At 47.4% G+C, this 17,902-nt stretch overlaps 1 protein-coding gene across 1 annotated transcript in view; it reads left to right on the forward strand.

Annotated features, from left to right (window-relative positions):
• LOC140213442 (uncharacterized) overlaps positions 1–15,701 on the forward strand; it is a 74,308-nt gene extending 58,607 nt beyond the window's left edge. Inside the window, exons 7-10 of the mRNA XM_072284666.1 lie at positions 1,046–1,220; positions 3,716–3,973; positions 13,107–13,232; positions 14,728–15,701. Of these exons, the coding sequence (XP_072140767.1) occupies positions 1,046–1,220; positions 3,716–3,973; positions 13,107–13,232; positions 14,728–15,539 (1,371 nt within the window). The 3' untranslated portion in view covers positions 15,540–15,701. The remainder of the gene's footprint in view (positions 1–1,045; positions 1,221–3,715; positions 3,974–13,106; positions 13,233–14,727) is intronic.
• The last annotated feature ends 2,201 nt before the right edge of the window (positions 15,702–17,902 follow it).

The raw sequence follows: 17,902 nt of genomic DNA on the forward strand, positions 1-17,902 counted from the left end.
AGGTAGTCTTCCGTGGTATCTAGGGCAGACTGTAATGCCTGCTCCATGTCAGCCAAGGAGCCTCCCGGGGTCCAAATGGTGATGTCATCTGCGTATAAAGCGCAGTTTACGTTCGGGATGTCTCGTAGTTTGTCTGCGAGTCCCTTCATCACTATATTAAATAGTAATGGAGAGATGACTGAGCCTTGAGGTGTTCCGACGGAGCCCAGCGTGTAAGGGTCCGACTTAAGTTCTAAGACTCGCAGTCGGGCTTCTCTGTCTTTCAGGAAGGAGCGTACGTACTCCTGAAATCTCTGGCCGAGGCCGAGGCCTGCAACAGACTCCAGTACGAAGCGGCGGGAGACGGTATCGAATGCTTTCGTGAGATCGAGGGCAAGGATGCCTCGAACGTCTCTTGTTTTAACGTCGAAGATCTGTCTCTTTAGGAGTAACATAACATCCTGAGTGGATAGGTGGACCGAAAAGAAGAAATATAATCCTTTCCAATTATACGCCTCTTTCGCCCTTAGCCCGCCGCTGTTGGTAAAACTTTTTCCGTGCTGCGCCTATTTCGCCTGTCTGTCGGGCGACGTGACAAAACCTCGAAAAAACCACGTAAACGTGACGTGTGCGCATTGAAGATGATTAATGTGCCACACAATACTAGATTTTTTTTTGGGAAGGGGGGGGGGGAGCTGGAGACTCCTATATCGAAAAGAATATGAGATGCCTTACCGCTCATCGTTCTGGCACTGTCTGATCGGAGTATACAGAGAGAAGAATTTGTTTGCGTAAATAGGCGTAAAATCAGAAAAAGAAAAGTTTGGCGTTCTTTCGACTAAATTATGCATAGTCAGTGTGAACACACTGTACCATATGTGGAGGTGTGGTGCTTTTCATGGCGTCGCGTAACAAGCAGGCAAAGTCGGCATGGCACAAACCATTTTCGGTCATTTGCGGAGGGGTATAGTGACAAAAATGCACTAACTTTACCTTGAAATGCAGAAATGCAACAACAGAAATGGCAGATATGCAATAACTACACGAACGTCACTCTCTTGTGCAGTACACTATCCTGGAACCTCTACTAGGCAAGGGTTTCATACCTGGCATCTTCGTTATGCTGCCCAATGTTACAGGCTCTATGATTTTCATCGCACCAAGTATTGTCTACAAGGATGCCGGTTCCGGCGGCGCCGATCTTCTGGTCTGGATGACAGGAGGACTAGCATCTCTAGCTCGTAAGTATGGGAAAACTTCAGGTAATCCCGCGTCCTCAATTCCAAGCATTTAAATTGGACACCCAACTCAACACCCAGTAGCATAGCGCAGAGGGCGGAAACTCAATTAGTGTTTCTACCTCTCACATGGGCAGACATTTCGTTGACACAGTCGCGCGAGCTGCAGAAGCGCGGTGGTCAAGCGGTCCCAACAGAGCCGACAGAGAAGAGGTGGCTCGCTTATACTGTCAGAAAGACACGGGCTTCAGGGAGCGACAACTGGAAAACCAAATGTTGCGATACGATTGCTTCTAGCCCACTTGCGGCCAGAATTGTCAACGATCTACTGTGAGGTTCAGGGACAAGTGCGATTTTTTAGGAAGAAAACCGCGCGAACGTAACAAGCAAGAGAGTAAGGAACAGCGCTGACTTTAAACGGGAGGCACATTTTGCACGCGGCAATATTGTACCAGGGAAGGATGGGGCACAAAAGGCCAAGGTGTTGATCTTCCGTTTCAGGGTTACTGCTGTGTCTCTTTTCCTTGTCTTGTTGATTTGTACTACCTTCGTTCTCAATAGCAAAATAGCACGTAGGAAATAATACCAGATCAACCAACTTCCATATAGTTTTGCATGGCCTGTGAAAAGAAACCTTGTGAATTAGGCCTTCCTTTACGGTGGTAGGATTCAGACGAGGAGCCGGACTTGAAGCGCGATCTAGATCTGCATGGTCGCAAGCCCGCATAGCTCGCAAAAAAACGCACTCATGGGATAGCTTTATTGGCAGAATCAAAAAGTGGCCGTGAGATATGCTGCCAATAAAACAAAATGCGACATGTTTTCTTTTTCCCAGACAACCCTTAAAGGTAGAATGCTGTACAAGACTCCCTTGACACACCCTCATTGTTTATTGTTTGTTTGGGCTCCTGCCAACAGCTGAATGGTCTTAGCGGCAGGTCATTAGTGCATAGAAGAGCATAAAAATAATAAAATAAAGATACAGAACATCATTTCTAGCAATAATGCATAATAACGTAAATGTACAGTGAATTATCTTGTATCAAGAAATTGAGAAATTGGAAGTACCTACACACGAACTTGCGTCAAGCATTTTGTGCGCGAACTTTAGGTATTTAAAGTAATGCGTAACTTTAGCAAGAACATCTATACTGAATGTTTAAGGCAATTTAGTGAGTGTGTAGGAAATATTTCGCAGCTTACTCCTTATAAGTCTGTGATTGTCCGGTGTAAGAGTGTTTTATTTAGGCAGTGTGGTAGACCCGATGGTGCCAACTCAAAATTATGTCTGCGAACCTCAGTTTTGCGATACTGTTTAATACACAATTATAAATAGGTCACTGACACAGAAACGTCCGCACAATAACAGCTTTCGCGAATGTGCGCAGACGGCGCTTCACATTAATGCTCTCTAACGTACGGCTATATACACAGATTGGGCAGCTCTTGCTATGACTCGAGGGGCAGTGCTTGAGAGAAAGTATAAGCGATTTTGTGCAAGCCCATAATACGCTGAAAGTGTCAAATTCCCGACAGCGTTAAATCAGCTTTAAACATGGTGACAGCCTAGGCAACGCTAGCGATGTAGCTAAATTTGTCAAATCTCCACACTTCTATTATTTGGCATAAACTCTACGTGTGCTTTATTAGCGTGCGTTCACACGAAGTGAGTTCTGTCATTTATGTGTCAGGCAATAAATAAACATGGAGATGTGGGCTGCAGCTTGTCGTCATCATCTGCTTTCTGGTCTTGAGAGGAGGAGGAGCCGAAGGATGTTGTCGATTAGTATCGCGAAGAGGGCTGCTACTTGTTATCTGTCTTAGATTATGCGTGCGCTATTATTTCATGCGCTAATAACGTGGTTGTCGTATTAAATGTTTTCACTTATTATGGTGAGTTTGCAACCAAATGTATATTAGGTCAGAAAAAAATTTTTTAACTTCGTTTATTCAGTAAATATGCTGTCGAAAGGTCGGTTTTACTGACAGGGTTTAAGTATAGCTTAATTCAATCACATATTTATTCCTGCCTGAAGGACAAAATTTCGTAACTGGATCCGTGAACATCCACCTTTACTGAGGGTGGAGTATTGTGAATTCCAAACTCGATAAAAGGCGCTTGTGAATGCGAAACGCACATGTTGAGGGATATGAGGGTATCCTTCACAGGCACAGAAAAACCCGTATATGTGGAAACTGGCTTACAGTCTACTACTGCAGGTGCCCCGACCACGAGCTTAGCCTGATACATGTACGGGCAACCTTCAGGTATGTACGAAGTCACATCAAGGAACTCCACGAGCGCCATTTTTTTAAAGCAAGCAGCCACTATCCAGAGCTCGTAAAAGATACAGTCCTGCGCGTTTAACACAGGCGTAAGTTGCAGGGCAAAGCTTGCACAGGTGAATTCCTACTTGAGCCTTCCTTCGAAATGCTGTCGCAAACATATATGCGCTCGGCATCCCATTGTAACATGACCTCTATTGCCGAATTTACAGATGCGCTCTGCATAGCCGAACTCGGGACGTTACTACCATCCGCCGGCGGGCCCTACGAGTACGTTAACGCGGCCGCTAAATCCATGGGAAGAGCAGGCGAACTACTGGTTTTCTTCTATCTGTGGACCTTCTTGCTGACGGACCCTGTGGCCGTCTCCCTGAACGGGCTTACGTTTACGAGATACGCCTTCAGCTTGGTCTACGGTACTTGCCCGCCGCCGCATGGAGCAACAGCTTTGGTGACAGTGTGCGTGATAGGTGAGCCATATGGTTGCACGTGAACGTTCGATTGTCTGCGCGCTAAGCATTTACGCAACTGTTTGTTACGCAGCACGATCTGTTTATGTGCGCTTAATTTATTTCAGGAGCAGTGCCTGTGCATTTGTCGGCGAAGTCTCCTGATTTCATTTCCTGAACCTCTGCAGCTTTTACAGCTTGGACTTTGTAGATAATGAAGAAGAAGAAATGAAATAAATTGATATCGATTCTTCAACAATGCAGGGTCTGGTGATTAATACGCACCATATCATAAACGGCGCGCCCTTTATTGTACAAATTCTCGATCAGAAAAAAATAACTTTTTTTTATTTCGAGTACGCTTTCCCCACTACAGTCTTCGACCACATATAATGCGGCTCACAATTAGCGTACTTTCTCTTATTAAGCACGCGATGTTGCTCGTTTAAGGTTAAACTAAATTGTTACCGTAGCACTGCTGAAAAGTCAAAATATTGGCAGTGAATCTGGCAGTACACTTAGGGACATCATTGTCCAACGCAAGCCATTATCAACAAGCAAACCAGCACAACGTGGCAGGGGGGCGTATTATAACAGGTCAGCTTTACGAGCACGCCTTTCTGCACTCAACAGCTGCATTGCATTGAAAGTGATAGCGGCGTCAACGCGCCGCCCCCTCTTACGCTGGCCGCTGAAAAAAATGTATTTATCGACAACAATGAAATAAAATAGAGTTGTCTTTTCTTTGATGTCACGCACATAAAAAAATTTAACAAAATTTCCTTTCACTGAATGAATCAGTGTTTCGATTCATTTAAAAAGAAGTGTTCTTTCCCAATCTCTCTCGCCTGCAAACATTGTAACCTTCAATCACTGCTCCCGTAACCACCCTTGCTGATCTCGGGGACAGTTCGTTCTGACTCGCTTTTCACCCGAAGCTTGGCGACCTATTCGGATCGACCTTGATGTCTATCCCTTGATGTCTAGCCCTCTGCAAATTCTTCTCAAGATGCGGTGCACACGACCACCCCTGCCGTACAACGTACGCACTTGTTGGCGGGGTATCAGGGCCAGCCAGACCTGAGGCTCGGAGCGACGGAGTCCCACTACGCATATGTTTGCTGGAGGAACTTCAGAACACAGATATGCGTCGTTGGTACCAGTGTCGCGTTGTGGGCGCCCGCATTCCATTCCAGTTCCAGTACGAGGAATGAGAACTTACAGCAATTCCATTCCTTTGAATTCTTCGGAATGAAAAAGACCGTCCGGCCATTCCTCACTCCGGGAATGGCCGCGCAGCTCAATTCCACTACTGTAATTCCTCGACGTAGGAAAGGCACCTTGGTAGTTTTATCGAGTTACCGATGAACCTACCATTAACCTGATGTCATCAGACGCGTTAAGAAATGAAAAAATACGCAAAACATGTTACTATGGCCAAGGGATAGGAGCTTGGTGACATATCTCTTACAGTACAACCACACTACTAATTCCCATAGGGGCAGTTCTCGCACTACCTATAGTATTTACATAGTCAGCATGTTTTAACGGCTTGTGATGTTTTAATATTGTTTAAGCTTAAATGTGGTAATGCTAGAACGACGACATAGCGTATTTTCGCTTAGATGTCGTCGTGATATTTAAATACTGTAGTAAAGGTCGCAAGCAGTGCAAGGTACAAAAAGAAGCTGCATTTTGGTTTTATTCCTCGAAATATGGAAACAAAATGTCATGAGCTGAATGGGCGCTTCGCCGTTTACTCTTGAAAGCCCGAAGTGCAAATGATGTTTGCTTCAGCGGTTAGTTCTAAAAGAAAAATGTGAGATAAAACAATTGCCGTCTACCTAACTATGTGTTGCCCTTAACAAACATGAGCTGATCGAAAGAGGTGCTTGACAGCCGATTTCGCTTTGCTGTCATTATCAATGATGCCGCAGAAAACACGCGTTCCACGTCAGCTGACGTCACATTCACAGTGAAAACTGCCCTTGCGAGGCGGCAAAGCAAGAGAAAGCGGCTACCGTTCGCCTTCCAATAGGTCAGGGGCTCAACCGTGTCTACGCAAGGTTCCCCTGTAAGGTAAAGAGAAATTTACCCTGCAGTAGATCCAGGCATATTGACTTGGTGGCATTTTCATTTTGCCAGATGTTTTTAAACATCAGTCTGCTTGGCCCTGCTTCATAGTCTGCAACGGCGACGGCGCTGGCGCTGTCCTACCCTAACAAAAGAGCCCTCCCCCCCCCCCCTCCCCCACCAGCACAGCAGAATGCATCTGCTCGGCTGTTGCAGCTGAACACAAAAGGCTTAAATGGTGGGCCTAAGAGGGCACCCATAAAAAAACACAGAGCAGGTCCACGTGCTTGCGAACCGCTTCTCCAGGCTAAGCTGTAGGCCTTTAGGCGCCTCTTTGCAAAGTGCGACTTTGCTTAAGATTTCCGCAAGGGAAACTTCGATACTTCGCAACGTGCTAAGCAAGAGCCCGGCTGTCTCGTGCCTTTTCTGCAGCAACTCCGTGGCTTCCTCTACCGGGGTAGAAGCTCAATCAAGTACATCGCCAGCCTCAGTTCATATTTAGACAGTTTAGCCTTCATGCACGCGTACAGAGCTTTTGTCAGGCCCGAATGACTCGAAAACGTGGTAATGAGTGTTCTCATCATTCGCAGCTGCGAGTTCCACCTCGTGGCATTCTGAGATTCTAAATGGAGACCAGCCACATTCAACACTTCTTCCGTGTCGGTGGTGCTCTTGCATATAGATGCAACGATGGCACCGCATTTTTGTACGACTTACTCGGCATTTGGGTCCTAAAGGAAATCGAGGAAGATAATTAGTGAATATCGCCACTGCAAGCACAAGTAGCGCAAACGGCACACATGCAATGCAATAGGGTTTCATAAAGAGAATGATGGAATTACACTCGACGACAATCTGACACTCTTCAAGACTGCATTAGACAAAATAAAGTGGCGACAGACACAGCAGTTTTCTCCAGCCCTACGATAAATTGAGTGCACATTAATGCATAGGCTGCATCTTCCGGTTCATCAGGAATAAATGTCGTGCAAGTCGTACCATGGCCACGGCACTACTGCTGGCATTATCTTAATGAAATTGGCTGTGTAATTCAAATAAACCTACTAGCAGCAGACTGCCGTCTCACTCACTGGTCTTATATGCCGGGAAAGTGTGTTTATAGGCAGAGCGATTTGTACTACAAACAGTGACGCACGCAGGATTTCATTTTCCCAGGCGGGAAGGGAGGAGGGTGTAATCAAGAAAATGGAGAAGGAGACTTAGAACGACAGACAGCTGAGCTAGTTGATCAGTATTCATTATATAAAAAGGGTGAGGTGTACAGAAAGGACAAAACAGAAGTGGACATCGCATGTGTTGTCCACTTCTCTTGTGTGCTGTCTGCGCGCCTCACCTTTTTTCTCATAATGAGAAGGAGACCACGAAAGGAGAAAAAAAAAAGCAAGGAGCACCAAACACAATAAGACAAACAAAATAGCTTGCACAAGGAATCAAATAAATGCAAACCTTTTAAAACGTAACTTCGCTGCACCGTGGGCGTTCGTTACACGATGACCCAGTATTGTTTTTATCTTTAGAGGTATTTCAGAACAGCTGATTGATGCGGTGAGAGCCGACCTCAAGGTCATGTAAGCTTGGTGCCCGGACTGCGGCAGAAAAATGATCCGCAGCCACATATTGAAGGGAAGCAGAGTTCGCTACCTCGGCCATGGCAGCAAATGCACCGCGATATGAAAAAGCGAAAAATGCTCGCAAATTCGACTAAACATAAGCTGGGGCTGGTTGCATAATAAAGCTCTGAAGCACCGGAACTGTAATAAGCACAGTTGTCTGCCCTTTCTTTTCAAACTGCAATTATTACATTCATACATTCTTTGTCAATGCAGTCATGGCAAATTATTTGACAAAGCTTGGCCGAAACAATTGCTCATGAAAATAGTAATAAATGAACGGCGTATCAATGAACATAAGGTGAAACAAATGTTATTTAATAGCGCATAACTGCCGAATGGCGTCTTTTTCGGCAAGCTGCAGGCTGTGGGCGGCGCAGCCAAATGGAAATTCCTCTAACTGATGGAACTCGCTTAAACACTCTTTGGTTAATCATTACGGAGCGTCGTCAAAATTTTCATTATCATCGTCCTTTTCAGTCACCCACCCGGTAAATGCAAATGCCTTTATCATTGACAAAGCGTTTTCTGTCACCACGCGAAGGAGCTGGAAAATGAAATAAAAACAGTTAACGGAGGCGAAATTGTACGAAGACACATATTTCACCTTGTCAGCGATGTTTCATTGCAGCAAAGCTGCGTCAAACTCGTAGCGCATCCGAGCAGCTGTGTGACTCCCCGTTATGCGAGTGACACTGAGAAGGTATATGTGAGCCATGAAGTCGCTGTCCATGAATGTTGCTTCGGCAGCCAGGAAGCCCTCCGTAGACCGCGATGTCCACACGTCTAGTGCGATACAGACGTACTTCGCTCGCGGCAGAGACGATGATATCTTGGTTTGCAGCGCTCATACTTTCCCGGGCAGGTCATCCCGCGATGGATGCTTGTAGCCCTGGACGGCGATCTGAATGTGAACGAATACAAATCAGTTACTTTGATGAAAGGCAGCTTATGATATTGTCAAACTTACCATTACGAATTGTTTGAGTCCCTCCCTCCCGACAACACGAAAGGGCTCCATGCCATCGTAAATGATGTTGATTATGGCGTCGTCAAGAGCAGCCTTTCGATCAACAGGGACAAAGCTCAGCGGTGAAAGCCGATTTTATCTTCGACTGGCTTGCCAGCCCTTTCTCTAGTTGCGTGTACTCATGTTCGGATTTTCTTTTCAGGCACCGAATCAAACTAGATGAAACTCTGGCTGCCGCATGTATAGCTACGGAGCAAAGCTTGCAGCGTGCAGCTTGTTTGTTTTCTTCGCGGGTAATCTCAAAACAATTGTTTCCAATGTGCCAAGATGGCGGACTTACTGCGCGCGTGAGCCACTGAGCGCAGGAGCCAGTGTGGTAGTGCGTTACGGAAGCGCTTTTTATTTGCAATAGAACAGAGCTCCCTGGAACAGAGCGAACGTGGATTTTCTTTGGTTGGAATCGTCGCGTCGGGGCTAGGGGAGGCACCGCCGTGGCCGCAGTTAGTGGACTCCCCTGGTTCGGCTGGCTTCGTGAAGCATTGCTTTCAAAAGTGAATTCTTTCTCTCTCGCCATGTATGGAGGGAGAGGGCGCACAGTTCATTGTGTACGACTGTGTGCTGTGCTAACCAGCAGACCTTCGTCGCCCGAGTTTCGGGCAAAGGCATCCGTGTGTCTAGACAGGGAGGACAGTATTGCGGAAGGATTGGAGGAGGGGGAGATGAGTACGAAGTGAAACGGCGCACAAGCTGGTATGCGAAAGCTTGCAGTGAACACAAACATCGCGCCAGCATCAACAGGCATCACAACTTAGAGAAGCGCTTTTTCGAATACACGTCCGTGTCGCCGACGGCGAGAAAGGCAAAAACAAAGAAGTGTAAGGTGGGGAGGCAACAGGCGGTTGGGGCGAAGGCGCCGCCGAGGTAAAAAAAAAATCGAAAGGCGTAAGGGGGGCGGACGAGGAGTATGCCACCGCCGTAGTTACGCACGACGGATAAAAACGGCGTAGAGCCGTGGTTACGCAAACTCAGTCTATAAGGACAGAATTGTAGTAAGCGCGTTGCTTATAATCAGCCAAGCTATTTTAAAAATACTTCTTTATTGTTAAATTTGAGGCTCTGACTTACTAATGTTTAAACGTGGGTTGGTTGGTTCTTCGGCATATTTTGACAAAAAACAACTGCGCGTAGACGAAAGAAAGCCCTATTTTCGGAAAAATACATAAATCCATTCCCATTCCATTCCGGGCAAATGGCGCTCACTCACATTCCCATTCCATTACTCCAAGCGCTGTCACCATTTTATTCACATGTCATTCCGGGATCGAGAGAACAGGTAAAGATTCCGGAGTCCTTCAAATTCCGGGTGGGTAACTTCGCAACACTGATTGGTAGTCTTTGGCACTCAACCATGACGAGGAACGTCGTCGGTGCTGCACCGCAGCCTTGGCAGGTGGTGGGGTATCAGGATGAGAAAAACTTGTTTAGAAGGAGAAGGCTGGGATGAGAGTTGGTTTGAAGCCGTCTTCGGGAGACGGTTTCTTTCCGTGAGAAGGATTTGGGAGTTATATCCCAAGTGCCCTAGTTTGTAAAAGTCTAGAGTGTCAGGGTATACGTTGGGCAATCTCTGGAAGGCTCGATCCGGGTTGGTCGCACTACTGCCAGTGGCCCGTAGGTTAGTATTCGGGCAAGCGCGTGAGCGCAGTCATTGCCCGACAGTGAGGCATGACCAGTTGTTGAAATCAGCCTGATGTGTGATATTGAGGATCTAGAGCTGTGGGGAGCTTTCGTGCGCTGGCTAGGGCGCGATCAGCTTCCTGGAGTATCATGAACCCCGAGGTAGGCTCGAGATGCGCCGTGGCAGTCTGTAATGATGATGTGGACGTGTTTACGGGATCTGGTCCTGTCGGTGACGATGTGGCTGATCGCAAGTGCTATGGACAACGGCTCCCCCGTGAGCATAGCCCCGCTTTAGACCCTACACGAAGAGACATTACTCTGATCTTTCAGCACCACTGACACTTGTGTTTCTTTATTCCAAATCGCAATATCGTTGAGGGTAGCGTCGGTGTAATACATGATGCCTTCCAGCTGGGCAGTCAGGAATTTCTAAAGGTACCTAGCATGTGCATGGCGGCCACCATTATAATGCTCTGCAAGTATATTGCTATGGTGACTATGGTTCAGATGTTTGAGGGACGGGAACTTGTTCTCGTAGAGCGTGAGTGCTGTGGGTAGCCTAGCGGTGAGAGTAAATGTCGGCCTATGGGAGTCCGGCTTAACGGCTCGAGTTGTGTCATTCTGTGAGCGTCGATGTGTTTCTCGATGGTGGTGTGTTTCCCGAGATTTCCTTCGGCAGGGGCTGGCACTGGTGAGGCTCGGTGTTGGATGCGTTTTCAGTCCCACATGTGGTGCAGCGTTTGATGCTTGGCGTTGGGCAGACGTCCGACCGATGGCCCAATGTAAGGCAGATTCCAGACTTGGACCCTGGGGATGTGTATGTAGCATCTCTACTCGGCCCCATAACACCTCACGTAATGCGGTACCTTGAGACCAGCAAATGTAGTGATGGCCATGGCCGATCGCCCCACCATGCAAGCACGGAAGATTCCCACCCCAGGTGCCAGCAGGTGATCTAAAAGTTCAGTTTGTGTAGTCCCTGCGTCGGGACCTGTGATAAATCTTTGGCAGGAATTATCGGGATCGGGAGAGGTGAGGCATGCTGAGTGGGGAAGCGATGCGGGCCAAGCATAAGCGATGCCATGTTGTTGAGTATGGTCGCTATTCAATCGCTTGGCGTGCTGATGAGTGCGATGCTTTGAGCGGGTTGAACACGTAGGTGAAATTCGTCGACCTCTTGCCCCTTCAGGGTTGCCTCGAGGCCAACGACGCAAGTCAAAGAGTGGCGAGGCCACTCACCAAACGTGAGACCATTTCTTGGGCTCAGGATGACTGAAATTATCAATGGTCAGAGGTGGGGGCCGTGGGCTTGTCGTGGTACAATTAGTTTCAAACGATGTGTCTCTTGGCTGCGGGCAGCTGAGTCAAACTGAGCGTCAGTGCGGTGGCCCCGTAGACCACGGGTGGTGGGCCATGGTCCATCCGCGGGTCTTCTGGATGTCGTTTTGTTGCTGGATCCCTACGGTTGGTGGCTTGCACCTACATGATGGCGGTCAATGGATGTTCGCGGTGTTGGACAAGATCAGCAGTAGCTGGAAGCCAAGCCTGACCACGCTGAGGCTTAGCTCGAGCAAGGTGGCTCGTGGGTGCATCGAGCGTCCCTGCTGCATAGGTGGTGATTTTGAGGTCGCCGAGGAAGGTCGCGAGAAGCGTCTATTGTCGAAGTCGGAATAGGTCGAGAACAAGTGTGTGAGACGCTATATCGTCTGCCGTTGACGCGAGAGCTCCAAACCTCACGTCCACATCCGGTGGTAGCTCCGAGAAGATCCTCTTGGTAAGGTCCAATAAAAACGCGCTCGCTAGCGCGCGAGGTGTTTATAGCCCTAAGGACGCGTAGCAGCGTTCAGTTGGACACTGGGCCACCCAAAAATCTCAAGTTGGCACACATCCAAATTTCAAGTTGGTCCACCCCCCAACTTAACTCGGCCCACCCCCAGATTTTAAGTTTGTCCACCCCCAAATTTAGGTTGACCTACTCCCAAATTTGACCTACACACTCCGAAATTCCAACATGGCCTACGCCCAAATTCACACTGGCCCACTACCAACTTTAGGTCGGTCCACTCCAAAAGTTAAGTTGAGCTATCCTCAAATTTCAACTTGGGCCACCCCTGAATTGGAGTTGGTCCACCCAACATTTGAAGTAGCACCTGCACAGACAACGGTTGATCGTCCAGTCGTCGCAATGCGACTGATACGATATACGATAGTTACGACTAGGTGCCGTAAATACAGGCGTAGCAAGAAGGGAGTACCTCCTTAGCGCTGTTGGTTGAAGCTTGTTGAAACTTGGCCGATATTTTGATGTATAACTTCTTTAAACTAGTGTCAATTCAGTTACGCTAGTGTTTTGCCGTAAAGTTAGACAATGTGCTAAAGAGGCAATGTGCAAAATTCCTGTGGACATGCTGGTGGAAGCTTCTACCACATTTTTGGCTGTGTGGGATAATTTGTGGACAAACATATTAGCGGTCACGATCACACCTAAATTATGGGTATTTAGCACCAAGACCACGATCTGAGATTAAAGCACGTTGTAGCGGGGGACTCCGAATTCATTTTTACCACCTTGTTCTTGAACGTGGACCTACATTTAGGTGGGCGTTAAAGATATGAACGTTTTTGCATTTTGCTCCCATCGAATTGCAGCCTCCGCAGCCGTGGTTGAACCCATCTTCTCGACCTTAGCCGACCAACTCTGTAGCCAACAAGCTACCGTAATATAATCATCAAGTTATTCTATGAGTATAGAATTGAATAAGTTGTGTTAGTTATTGGATTGCTTTCCATTTTGTATTTTCAGAACTCGCAGCTGTGGTGAACGTGTTTTCTTTGAAGGCCTCCATGAAAACTCAAAACATCTTTTTCGCGCTCAAGCTTGCTGTACTTCTGGGAATCATCATCACTGGCACCGTATGGTGCGTTCGAGGTAAGCTCATATTTTCACACATTACAAGTAATATCGGCTACCTCACTGAATCCCACATTGATTGGCCGAAATAAGCAAGCGTGTCATTCAATGAACCAGTCATGGATATGCATTTCAGCTTATTGAGCATATTCGCATCTTCTTAATCAGGGGTGAGATCGATCTATGTCTTCTAGACGAACCCTGAAAACCAAGAGCGTTACCTTTATCGGCCACATAAACTCTTCAACATTCGCTTGTCAACTCAACAAATACGGTGTCACGCGCACACAGGCCAACATGAGCGCATCTACCCTCATTGTTTTCATGGCCTCGTTGGTCGCGGACGTTCGCTGTCAATACGGTGGCGTGAACAATGGCGGCAGCAGCAGCGAGCCAATTGACCTTCGTGCTGCCTCTCACTTGAACACAAACCAAGCATGAGAACACAGCGCACACGAAGCTACGAGCGGAAAACCTAGACCCTGTATTAATCGTAGATCGCTTTCAGTATAAGGCCCACGTGTAGCATATGTAACAGCTGCCACAGTCGAATGCCCCCACCCCTCTCTCTCCCTTTCCCCAAGTGCCTTGCGCGCGACGGAAGACGGCACGCTTACTCCACTCCCCGCTTTCCGGCCTTGCGCGCAGCGACATTGAGCCGTCATCGTCGGCTCACCCTCGCATGCTTTCATTGGCCCATACACCATACTGCGCGCGAGGACGAAGTTATCGCCCTTGAACTTTATACGGAATATCACAGTGACGATGGCGGCGACGGCAGAAATGCACCTGGAGTGTCCATATAATTGCTAGCAGAATAATGTAAAACTGGTCTTCAGAGCATCATTGAGTAACAATAAGAGCGTCTTGAGTAACAATAACAGCGTCTGTATCTGCGCGCTATAATGCATTTTAGCCTCACATGGTGTCGACTTCGGAAAATTGGTGATTTGTATTGCAGCCTCTAGCGTGAAACTAAGCAGTGCTACGCATTCATTTACACATAAAAGCAGCGCAGAGTGTGTTTGCTGAACCTGTGATCTCAGAGGTCATGCTTTGTCTGGCGCCATCACGCTCGGCGAGTTCAAATGCTGAGTGGAGAGACTGCACGAGTGCCTCAGATCTTGCTTTATTTTCAGCACCGTTCTTGCTAAACAGGCTCTCCTTGAACGGTCACACTACCCCAGGAAATTTGGTCGCAGCATTTTCAATAGCTCTGTTCCCAGGAGCAGGAAGGTAAGAATCAGGAGCATCGATCGCTCTTTATTGCGGTAGGGTAATTTGTCTGCACACATTTTGGCAAAATAAGCATGCTGCCATGAAAGAAGACAGTTACCTCGCTGTCTAGAAATGCAGTCTTCTAGTGAAATGCTCGCTCTGATGGTAAAAAAGCGGACACGCTAGTGCACCTATCACATTACAACTGTCACACCTACGAAGCGAGGAACACAACCATGTTCAATTAACCCGTGGTTCATACTTTTTGTACGTGCTATTGCTTTGTAACCTGCAGGACTTCTGAGAACATGCCAGGATTCAAAATTCTCGCCGCTTGTTTGCAGCGCATCGATCGTCTTCATGGCCGAAGAAATGTCTGATCCATCGCGCATTATCCCGAAGTCTGTCGTGGGCGGAACTGTCTTGGTAACCGGGCTGGTAGTGCTGACCAACGCGGCTTACTTTGTCGTCCTGGATCCCGGGAGCATCGCAGCCTCTGAAGCGACGGCCTCAACTTTTTCCCGGGAGGCGTGGGGCACGGCGGGCGAGATTATTGTGCCCGCCATAGTCTGCATTTGCTCATTTGGAACGTTGAGTGCCATATTCTTCACCAACAGCCGACTCTTTATGGCCGCTGCTCGCCAAGGGCACCTGCCATCTTTCATCAACTTGATCAGTGTCAAGTCGTCGCTCCCTGTCGTTGCGATTGCGCTCAAGACGTGCATTGCCCTACCATTTGCTCTGACTGGATCAGTGACTTTTCTTGCTAAGAGCTCCATGACTTTCTACTGCTTCAATGTTGTAGTGGTGATGGTAGCTATGCTCAGGCTCCGTGTCACTATGAAAGACGCCGCAAGGCCCGTAAGAGTGCCGACTTGGCTCGTTTTTGTCAACATTGGCGTCTCTCTGACCGTTATTCTTTTCCCGCTCTTTTCAACGGCTGAAACCGTGCGATATGCATTCAGTATAGGGTGCCTATTCGTGGGTTTGCCAGTTTACATCCTTGTTAAGACTGTACAGCGCCGGTACGCCGGAGAGAAATTACACAAGGCAGCTCAGAAGTTGTTTCTAAGTGTCCCATGTGCTGATTGCGTGAAACTAAAGTGAGATGCTTCTCAGAGTGAAAATTATCTCACTTTGGTCCGATGCTTAACGAAAATATTTAGACAAAATAGACGCTAAGTAATGGTCTTAGAAGTTTAAAAAGAGAGCTATAACCTAAATGTTTCAGAAATAAAAACGATTAACTTTCATCAAGTGCATTTATTGTTGCGATAGCTATTATATCAACACTTCAGGCGCATTTCCGCCATCATCGTCCCTATCGCTATTCACGTGATGTTCCACATAAAGTCCAAGTTTCGTAACGTCGTGGCCGCGTGCCGTGTCCTTTGGGTGCAAGTGAAAACGTGCGAGGGTGTGCAGAGGACGGCGGCTCGAACTCGCGCGCGTGCGACGGGAGGGAAGGCAGGGAAGAAGCCCGCCGTCTTACGCCTATCCCAAGGTGGCAGGAACCGTTCTACTCCGGCGGCTTATGCCGCATCTGAGCCCGGCCGCGAAGGCCCTATCTTGAGAGCGATCTCCGATGAGTACAGAGTCTAGGTGCACCGAGGGCTGATAGCTTCGTGTGAGCTGTGTTCTCGTCGCGTAATTCACACTGAAGTGAGAGGCAGCACGAAGGTCTTTTCGCTCGCTAGTGCTGCCGCTCTTCCCCAACGCAACGTTTTGAAAGCGAGTGTCCGCGGTCATCGAGTGACACCATGCGCATGACACCGTGCTTGTTCATTTAGTTAATGAGCGAGTATTTACGACTTCATGCGGCCGATAAGACTACTATCCTCACTTCGTATAGCTGTATAATAATTTGCTATCGCAATCGATGCTTCCCCGTTCGGGCGAAACTATGGCTGTTAGTGACAAGTGTAAACAAAAATAAGACATGCGCAAGGACAATGAGCAGGGCTTGTTAGTCTACGTTCATTACAATGAAACAGGGCAGATGAGGGGATGGGTGAAACAGACGGAACAGCGCAATGTCCTCTTTGTTTCATCCACCTGGTTGTATGCGCTGTTTTACCATAGTGAAATAGCCACATCAAAGAGATATACATATACAATGCTCTGTTAGGAATGGCCGATCACTATCGGCGGTGATAGGCAACGTGGCGCAATGTTGTTATAGGAGTGGGATCAAAAAGGCGAAGAAACCATTTATTTGTGGCGATGTATTGTGGGAATCTCCAAAAGAGGGAGATAGAGAAGGGAATTTTTTTTTAAAGACCTAGTGAGGTCGGTCTGAGCTTAAAGTATACTCATCTACTACTCTTGTCATAGGGAAGGTGAAGATGAAAAAAATATGGGTATGAGGAGCTCCGATGATGGTAAGCGCATTACCAACCATGAATATAAGCTTGTGTTTATACAAAGAACTTTTAAAAAGCCTTCATGGTTCACTTTGTGGATATTTGCAGCATTCTACCTATACTCGCGCACAACTTTCTTTGGCTATGAAGAGAAAGCTACAGAAGCAAAGCACGTGCGAGTGAGAGTGCTTCTGAAAAAAGTCCCGCGTTTTATACCACGCTTGTTTAGGCTGGGGACGACAAAACACAAACACCTCAGTAGCAACAGTCAAATAAAACAGAACACACCACTGAGTGTATTGGTTTACTTACTTTACGGCTTTTCCCTTCTGCGTCTGGCGAAACGAGAGACCGCCGCAAGTGAAAGCTGCGTCAATTCAACGTCTGTTCCGAGCAACCAAAAGCACTGTCTACTCGGCGTGGTAACACATGTGCAGCAGCCATGCGCCCATCGTTTTCCCTTCATAGCGACAGAAATTTGTCCGCTAGTATAGCACCACATCTTCGCACAACTGTCTCCTGATGGAAGCTAACGAGCAGGTGAATGAGCGTCGTTCACAGTGATATTGTTATATAGCAACAAGTGCATGCTCAACTCGCTCAGGCACATAGCTCAAGTCACACAAAGGCAAACCAGCGGTTGGACGTAATTTCCGTAGTGAAGAGTAAGAGCAGTACCTAGTCTTTCCGTAGTCATGTAGGATGGCCATATTAGCCGTCTATCGTTTATATTTATCGGGTGACCACTTATCACCGGCTAACAAAGGTTAAACGTTATCGCTCAGCGCAAGACGCGCCTGCACGTATCGCAAGTTTTTTCGGACGTTATCAATTGTTCTATCCGTTGTCTGTTACCGAACCTTGTGTAATCAGAGTGTATGTACGACACAAATACTGTAGAACTTTCTGGAAGACACGCAGGTGCCAGCCATTACTCTGGAACCTTCGACGAATCAGATGCAAAAGTTGATGCGCTTGACCCGCTGAGCAGATTTTCAATGATCGCTGACTTTGCTCGCTGCTATCCTTTTGCTTAAAGGTTACTTGTATTGCTGGGTACAAGTTCGCCCCGATAAAGATTTACGTTTGTAAGGAAAAATTTTTACA

Source organism: Dermacentor andersoni, chromosome 10 (genome assembly GCF_023375885.2).
Source record: "Dermacentor andersoni chromosome 10, qqDerAnde1_hic_scaffold, whole genome shotgun sequence".
NCBI lineage: Eukaryota > Metazoa > Arthropoda > Arachnida > Ixodida > Ixodidae > Dermacentor > Dermacentor andersoni.